Source organism: Vicia villosa, linkage group LG3 (assembly GCF_029867415.1).
Source record: "Vicia villosa cultivar HV-30 ecotype Madison, WI linkage group LG3, Vvil1.0, whole genome shotgun sequence".
Lineage (NCBI taxonomy): Eukaryota > Viridiplantae > Streptophyta > Magnoliopsida > Fabales > Fabaceae > Vicia > Vicia villosa.
In genome coordinates this window covers 56,296,116-56,305,244 of record NC_081182.1, presented here as the reverse complement: position 1 = coordinate 56,305,244, position 9,129 = coordinate 56,296,116, and the positions used below count along the sequence as shown (strand labels likewise).

The 9,129-nt window shown below is 31.6% G+C and overlaps 1 protein-coding gene across 1 annotated transcript; it reads left to right on the top strand.

The window, feature by feature from the left end:
- Positions 1-4,833: 4,833 nt before the first annotated feature.
- Positions 4,834-7,398, top strand: LOC131658104 (uncharacterized). The gene is made up of 3 exons (XM_058927438.1): positions 4,834-5,144; positions 5,261-5,536; positions 5,695-7,398. Exons 1-3 carry the CDS (start codon positions 4,836-4,838, stop codon positions 7,396-7,398), a joined length of 2,289 nt encoding a protein of 762 aa, XP_058783421.1. The 5' UTR covers positions 4,834-4,835.
- The last annotated feature ends 1,731 nt before the right edge of the window (positions 7,399-9,129 follow it).

The following is a 9,129-nucleotide window of genomic DNA, read 5'->3' as shown; positions in this document are numbered from 1 at the left end:
GAAGAAGAAGTGTATGTTGAGCAGCCTGCAGGATATTTGGTCAAAGGAAAGGAGGATAAAGTCTATAGATTGAAGAAAGCATTATATGGCTTGAAGCAGGCACCAAGAGCTTGGTATAACAAGATTGATTCTTATTTTGTGAAGAACGGTTTTCAGAGATGTCATCACGAGCACACGCTATATATCAAATACATTGATCCTGGTGATGTCCTTATTGTGTGCCTATATGTTGATGACTTGATTTTCACTGGAAATAGTTCAGAGATGATTACAAAATTCAGGGAGGCTATGATTCAACATTTTGAAATGACAGATTTGGGCCTAATGTCCTATTTTCTTGGCATTGAGGTCGTCCAACAAGATGATGGAATTTTTATTTCTCAAAAGAAGTATGCAAGTGATATTTTGAAGAAGTTCAAGATGGAGCATTCGAAGCCAGTTTACACACCCGTTGAAGAAAAGTTGAAGCTAACAAGAGAAAATGATGGAAAGAGGGTAGACTCAACCCAATATAAAAGTTTGATTGGAAGTCTGAGATATCTGACTGCAACAAGACCAGATATAGTATATGGAGTTGGATTGCTCAGGAGATTTATGAAAGAACCATGTCTTAGCCATTTACAAGGAGCAAAGAGGATTCTTCGTTATATCAAAGGTACTCTGACCGAAGGTATATTTTATGCTAGTAATAATGATGTGGAACTTGTTGGATACACAAATAGTGATTTGGGCACAGGTGCAATTTCATGGTCTTCGAAGAAACAACCAGTTGTTGCACTTTCTACTGCTGAAGCTTAATATATTGCAGCAACCAGTTGTGCTACTCAAACAATATGGATGAGAAAAGTTTTAGAAGTGATACATCAGAAACAGAATAGTCCTACAAAGATATATTGCGACAATAAGTCCGCAATTGCACTGAGTAAGAATCCAGTTTTCCATGGACGGTCCAAGCATATTGATATTCGGTTTCACAAGATAAGAGAGTTAATAACCGAGAAAGAAGTGGTGATCGAGTACTGTCCCGCTGAAGAACAAATTGCAAATATATTTACAAAGCCTTTGAAGATTGAGTTATTTTACAAGTTGAAAAAGATGTTTGGAATAATAAAATTGAAAGCTTGATTTAAGGGAGGCAATTTTAGAATTAAATCAAGTAATTTCTAGAAGTATTTAGAGAAGTGGGTAGATTAAGTAAGAAGAATATAGAAGCTATTAGTTAAGATATTTTAAGTTTCTTCTTTATTAAGTTAGTTTGCTTAAGAGATAAGAGATAGTTTATTTACTTAGCCTAGAAGAATCAAGTTGTAGGACACCTAGCAATTTTACATCATCACCGCCATTTACTTTCTTAGACTTTAAGTCTTGTAGCCTATATAAATGTACTCACCCATGGTGCAAATAATATATCAGTTTCAAGAAATAGAAAGAAGAAATCCAATTCCACTTCCTCTCATTTTCATATTATAAGTGTGTGTATTATATGTTCCATTAGATAACAATCATGGTTATCATTATTTTCACATCCACTGTACCATTCACGGTCACATTATTCTTCTCTTTACATTATCCTTTTTCTTGTCTGTTATCATTTCAAACACTCCTACACCCATCAAAATAATACATATTTAAGTAAAAATTTATGAAACTATATAAGAAAAAACAGTTAAATAAAAAAAACACACCTTTGGATTTCAACACAATCTTCTCAATTTTATCAATACATCATTGACAGTAAGGATGGCAAATGGAAATGGACATTTAGGCTCGTCCCGCAAAAACCTGCAAAAAAACAGGACGGAACGGAGCAGACATATTTGTGGGTGTGGGTCTAAAATTTTATCCCGTCGAAAAAAAAGTGAGGGCGGGAAAGGCCCACAAAAAAATAGGGTAGGGCAAGACATACACATTAAAGGGAGAGGGCCTAAAATCTTGTCCCGCCCCTCAAAAAAATGCGGGCAAAACGGGTTTTTACCGTGTGCCAGGTCCATTTTATCATCCCTAATTGAAAGTCCTATAATACAAAACAAATATAAAAGAAAAAGAGAGAGAGTAAAATATAACAAATAAAAGTTGTGGTGTGATTTTTTATATGTGATTTGTGAATGTAGATAGTTGTCAAATTATATAAATATATCTTAGAGTTTAGTAGAGTTATGAGAAGTTTTAAAAGAATAATTTTAATTAGGATTTACTTAATTAATTAGAGATGAAATTAGTGGAATTTTTTTTAATAAATAATTTGGATCTAGCGGGTTCCGAAGCTGTGACCTTGAGAGAAACACACTCTCAAGACTCAAGTGTTTAACCGCTAGATCACACACACGCACACGAAATTAGTGAGATTAAAAGAAGTTTCAGTGTTATCGGGAAGTTATCAATTTTGTGTCATTATTTTTTATTTGATTACTTAATTAATTTTTATTTTATAAATTTTGATATTTTTATTTAATTAATTTTATGTACAAGAACTTTTTATAAACGTGAAAGTTATTATTATTTTTAATATTTTTAATTAATTAAATAATTAAAAATATAGAAGAGTGAGATTATTTTTTTAATTAATTAATTGAAAACACGGGGTTAGAATTTTTTTAAAATTTTATTTAATCAAGAAAAATTGTGAAAGTACGTAGTTATTTTTTTCAATATTTTTAAAAAGGTGGGGGTTATAATGCGAAGGATTTATTTATTTATTTCTTAGTATGAAAATAAATTTGAATGGGTTATTATGAAAAATGGGAGATATGTGAGAGAAATGTTTTTTTTTTAAATGAAGTGAAAGAAATTGTTTAAAGGAAAAGATTGATTTTTGTATATTTTTTATTTATTATTATAAAATTTATTTATTTATTATTAATTTTATAAGGAGAAACTGTAAAATTAAATCAACGGAAACATTGAGGATTTGTTTTTAAAACGTGAAATGAAGTTTTTATTTTTAATATGAGGAATTGCGAAAAATCAAAGTAATGAGTGAACTTTTTTTATTGATTTATTGTATATTTAAATAATTTATTATTTATTATAAATTTTGGTGGCAAGAAGTTTTAGGATTTATAATTTAGTGTGAGGAAATTGAAAAAAATTAATAAGTGAATGAGTGAGTTTTTCATTGATTTATTATATATTTAATTAATTAAATATTTATTATAAATTTTGATGGAAATTTAATAAAAAGAAGGTAGAAAAATTTCTAGGATTCTAATTTAGTATGATTAATCATCTATCCCAAAGTTTTTGTAACAAAGTATTAACAAAATATTAATTCTGTGTTTTTCTACTATATTTTACACTGTTTATTATTATTTTTTTCTTTTCTAATTTATATGGTATACATTCTCCATATACCCTTTTATATAGACTTAATGAAAAGTGATTTCAAAAATTAAATTATTTTTAAATAAACTAACAAAAATAACTATATTTTTTAATTCACTTTTTATTTCTTAAAATAAGTATATATATATATATATATATATATATATATATATATATATATATATATATATATATATATATATATATATATATATATATATATATATATTAAAAATGAGTAAGTTATATGAGATTGTGAGAATAAATCTAAACCATTAAATCTTAAAATAAATGGTAGAGATTATGAGTTAATGTTTTTTTTTCTTTCATCTACAATTTATTTTAATAATGGAGGGGAGAAAAAAAGGAATGAGACATAATCTCCACCATTTATTTTAAAATTTAATGATTCAGATTCATTCTCATGTTCTCACATAAAAATACATTCTCATAGTTACTCCATGAGTTACACTCGCTCGTAACTTCATTTCGAATAAATATTTTTTAAAATCAACCTTTAGATTGAAACATAATATCATATAGATCATACATGTAAAGTTTGAGATTAATCTATAATGATTTACTATGTGATTGAATTACATCAAAATTAACGTTATATAAAAATTCATTTTAATGTTAATCTTTGGATATTTTGATGGACCAGACCCATTTTGGCAGGTATATATATATATATATATATATATATATATATATATATATATATATATATATATATATATATATATATATATAGAGAGAGAGAGAGAGAGAGAGATAATATTTCTTTTTTTTTAATTATTAATTTATAATTATAAACAATTTGTTTAAATTGATACATAAATATTAATCAATCTTGTTGTCATAATTCACTCATTTATATTCATTTAATTCATCTAACACATATTAATTTAACTATTACACTCATCCTATTAGTTGTATTTTCTAATTTGTATTTTGAATTTATTTCTTTTTTAAAAAAGTTATTAATTTATAATTATAAACCATTTGTTTAAATTAGTACATAAATATAAATCAACTTTTAATGAAAATTTGTATTGTAAAATTAAAGAAGATGAATTAATAAACCTAAATATAAACAAATTGTATTTAAAAATATTATATACACATTAACATTTCTAAGAATTTTTTTTCACATTTAACAATGCACAACCTTGTTGTCATAATTCAATCAATTATATTTATTTAATTCATCAACCACAAGACTACTTAAAAAGAATTAAACAAATGATATATGATAATAGTTATTAGTTACTTTGACTAGAAATATATAGAGCAGGCCATATGGGATAAGGCCGTCACAAGCTTTTATTTCGAAGATTACAAATGCTACAACTTTAGACAACTCAATTTACAATCTTTTAAACTAAAATTAATCTAGTTACCAAAAATAAAATATTTTCCTAAAATAAAACAAAGCTTAATACAGTATAATTAAACATCAATATTAAGCCCAATTTCTGTCACTAAGTTAATACATTGTTGTGAAAATGGTGATGATCAATTCTGGTTCAGCATTGAGGAAACAGGTTTTTCCAATTGATTTCGAAACTGAAATGTCACAGCTTCTTGTAGATGCTGCTCATCACGGTCACACAGATACTGCTATGGAATGTCTAGCCAATTCATCAGTGGATGTTAACTTTATTGGAACCACAATGTTGAAGTCCAAAACTACTGAGATTTCGCTTCATGATGAATCGCCTCATCGAGTTAACTCCGTGTATGAAGAATTCAAAACTGAAGTTACTGCTCTGTTTTTGGCTGCACATTCAGGAAACTTGACTCTCGTTCGTAAACTAATGGTATGTAACAGTCACGCTCTTAAATTCAGAGTAAATTGATTATGTGGTTTCGATAAACGAATTTGAATCATGAGAATTCTGAATGTGTTTTGATATTTTGATTTTTGATGTGATAGAATGTGGGAGCTAATGTGAATGTGAGATTGTTCCGTGGCTATGCGACAACCGCAGCGGTGAGGGAAGGTCACCTTAATGTATTGGAGGTTCTTATCAATGGTGGAGCTTCACAGCTTGCATGTGAAGAGGCTTTACTCGAATCAAGCTATGTCGGACGGGCTAGATTTGCTGAGGTGCTTATGCAGTCCAATATGATCCGTCCTCACGTTGCAGTTCACGCACTTGTCTCGGCTTGTTGCAGAGGATTCGTTGAGGTTGTTGATGTACTCATCAAGGTTAGTGAATACACAATTTTATCTTTGAACCCCAGGGGTTGGCTTAAGGATTCTGAGAGTGTGCTCCTCTCAAAGTCCCTGGTTCAAATTTTGCTAGGTATTGTGTTGGGTTATGTAACTGATAAATAAGTGTCACTTTTTCTTTGGTTTGTATGCAGCAAGGAGTAGATATCAATGCAATCGATAGGATTTTGCTTCAATCTTCAAAGCCATTTCTTCACACTAATGTTGATTGCAATGCATTATTTGCTGCTGTGGTCAGCCGGCAGATAAATGTTGTTAAACTACTGTTGGAAGTTGGTGTAAGACTTGATATCAAGGTGAAATTAGGAGCTTGGTCTTGGGAAACAGATACAGGAGAAGAATTTCGCGTTGGTGTCGGACTAGCCGAGCCTTATCCAATCACATGGTGTGCTGTAGAATATTTTGAATCCACTGGCACTATACTCAACATGCTTCTCCACCACCTCTCACCTAATACTTTTCACATTGGAAGAACTCTCTTGCACCACACCATCATTTGCAACAATGAAAGAGCATTGAACGTACTTCTGAATAATGGGGTTGATACAGAATTAGCACTTCAAACTACTGAAGAAACCAATCTACACCCTATTCACATGGCTGCCCGCCTTGGATTATACAACATTCTTCAATGTTTGATTAATGGTAACTGTAATTTGGACTCACAAACAAAATTTGGTGACACGGCCTTACTGATTTGTACAAGGTATAAACATGAGAAGTGTTTAAGAGTTTTAGTATCATCAGGAGCTGATTTGGGGATAGTAAATTCATTCGGTCATTGTGCAACTTCAACAGCAATTTCTACTCACTGGAAAGAATATCAGAAAGCAGTTCTGGATATAATTAGAGCCGGAAAGTTTATTAAATCTAGCAATGCGTCTAGATTTTCAGCTTTGTTATTTGCCACTCGCGCGAACGACATAGATGCTTTGAAAAAACTCGTTGAAAACAGAAACATAAATCTAGATGAGCAAAATGAGAATGGATTTTCAGCTGTCATGATATCTGCTTCAGAGGGTAACGTGGAGGCTTTCAAGTTGCTTCTTCATGCAGGAGCTGATGTAACCAATCTTAAAAACAAAGATGGTTTAACAGCTCTTGATATCATAGATTTGAAACAAAATGGTGAAAATGTTCATAAGGTGATGTTTGAATATGCATTTAAAAAGGGATGTTTGAGTATTAGTACTTTAGCCGAGGCGAATCCTCTTCACCGTGCAGCTTGTTATGGAGATATAAACATGGTTGAAAAGCTACTAAAAGAAAGGAATTATGATGTGAATGGTTTTGATGAAAATGGATATACACCATTGATGTTAGCTGCTAGAGAAAGTAATGGAGAAATGTGTGGCCTTTTGATATCTCATGGAGCAAAATGTGATATTAAGAATGAAAGACATGAAACAGCACTTTTACTTGCAAGAGAAGGTAACAGGAAAGGAAATGATGCAGAGAATGTGATAATGGATGAGTTAGCTAGAAGAGTAGTATTGTGCGGCGTGCGCGTGAAGAAACATACAAAGTGTGGCAAAGGGTTGCCACATAAGAAAAAATTGGTAATGGTTGGTGCTGCTGGAATCTTACGTTGGGGGAAATCGAATAAGAGAAATGTTGTTTGTAAAGAGGCTGAGGTTGGACCGAGTGAAAGATTTCGATGGAATCGTAGGAAGAAGTTTGATGTTGATGAGGTTGGAATGTTTCATGTTGTTACAACAAAGAATAAGGAGGTGCATTTTGTTTGTGAAGGTGGGGTTGAAATGGCTGAGTTGTGGGTTAGGGGGATTAGATTAGTAACAAGAGAAGCCATTTTTGGTTCTAGGGCTAATACTAGTTGAAGGATCGTATGTGTTCATGCATTGAAAATCATGGAAAAGTTAGCTAGTAATGTGATGATATATATTATTTGTTTACTTTTTGTTTTGAACATATAAATTGATTTCTCCTTATATATACCCCATACTATGGTTATATCACTTATATGTAATTGACTTGTGTATGGTGTAGATTTTCATTTCTCTCATTCAAAATAAAAACAAACCAAATAAAACTATTCTTTCATCTTAAAACCATATAGATAGGTGTAAAATGGATGTATAGAAAATACAGGGTGTCCATGAATAGACCCTTGATTTAATATTTTCAACCATGTAAGGTGTTATTGTAAGAAATACGATGTTCATATGGATCTGAGATGTGATTTCACTTTTCCTTCCTATTAGTTCTTTCTCTAGAGTGTATATTTAAAGACACTCTAATGCTAAAGTAAAATGACTTGTAAAAAAAATCATTGGTGAGATATAAATAGGTATGAGCCTCCTATTTATGAGGTGTAATAAAATCATAAATGGGAAAAACTCCTATTTATTATGCGTGATCGTTGTGGCCAAATAGGTATGGACGTTATATTTAAGTGTATCAGCCTACTGAGATAGGCAAAGGCTTAATGAAAAAATGGGTGCTTTGGAGTCAAGTCAATTTCTCGATGACTAGGAGTAGAAAGGGTTTTAGGGAAGTTAGTGTTGGAGAGATTGGGGAAGTCGGGAGCATCAATAGGACCAATGCTCCAAGACCATAATAGAAGGAGACTCCACATTTCCAAAAAAAACCTTAAGACATCATGTATATGGGTCATCTCTCTCTTATAAATTCAACTTTCCACTCATTCATAGGCGATGTAGGACTTAACCACTTACACTTGCACCCAACATTCTTTCTCATAAGTATGAGTCATCCACATCCTATAATAGGATCCAACTCACTCACACTTGCACTTAACATTTCCCCCCACAAACACTTGCACCTAACATTTTCCTCCACAATTATGAGTCCCCACACTTACACTTGCACCCAACATTCTTTCTCATAAGTATGAGTCATCCACATCCTATAATAGGATCCAACTCACTCACACTTGCACTTAACATTTCCCCCCACAAACACTTGCACCTAACATTTTCCTCCACAATTATGAGTCCCCACATCCTATAACAAGATCCAACATAGGATCCAACTTCCACTCTCCCATCAAGCCGAACCATGACTGTAATATTATTTATTGGAGAGAACGGAGAATTCGAGAGTATCAACGAGACTAATGCTTTAGGACCACGAGAGATGAAAACTCCACATCTCAACCTAAAACCTTGAGACATCAGGTATGTAAGTCCTCTTTCTTATAAATCTAACATTTCACTTATTCATAGGCAATATGGGACTTAATCACTCACACTTGCACCCAAGATTGTGTTGTTGGGAAAAATCGACAAAAATGAAGTAAAAGAACACAATCACCACACAAGGACATAACGTGGAAACTCCAAAATAAATAAAAAATCACAGTCATTGTCAGATGACAACAAAAGAATAACACTATGTAAAAAATATTACAACACATAATTTACCCTCCACCACCTCTAGGCCCCCAATACACCCGCACCCCCAAAGCAAATATTTAACTACATCTCACAACACTCTAACACAAGAGTATAAGAGAACAAAAAAATTTAAATACAAGCTTAAAGTGATTTTGACTAGTGCATCATATAATGATGAACTTGAATCTTTTA

What these genes read in the sequence shown, in the direction of transcription:
- LOC131658104 (XM_058927438.1), top strand. Translation starts at nt 4,836, where the DNA reads ATGATCAATTCTGGTTCAGCATTGAGGAAACAGGTTTTTCCAATTGAT. An exon ending in CTCTCGTTCGTAAACTAATG is followed by an intron (nt 5,145 to 5,260) that starts GTATGTAACAGT and finishes TTGATGTGATAG; the next exon opens with AATGTGGGAGCTAATGTGAA. An exon ending in TTGTTGATGTACTCATCAAG is followed by an intron (nt 5,537 to 5,694) that starts GTTAGTGAATAC and finishes GTTTGTATGCAG; the next exon opens with CAAGGAGTAGATATCAATGC.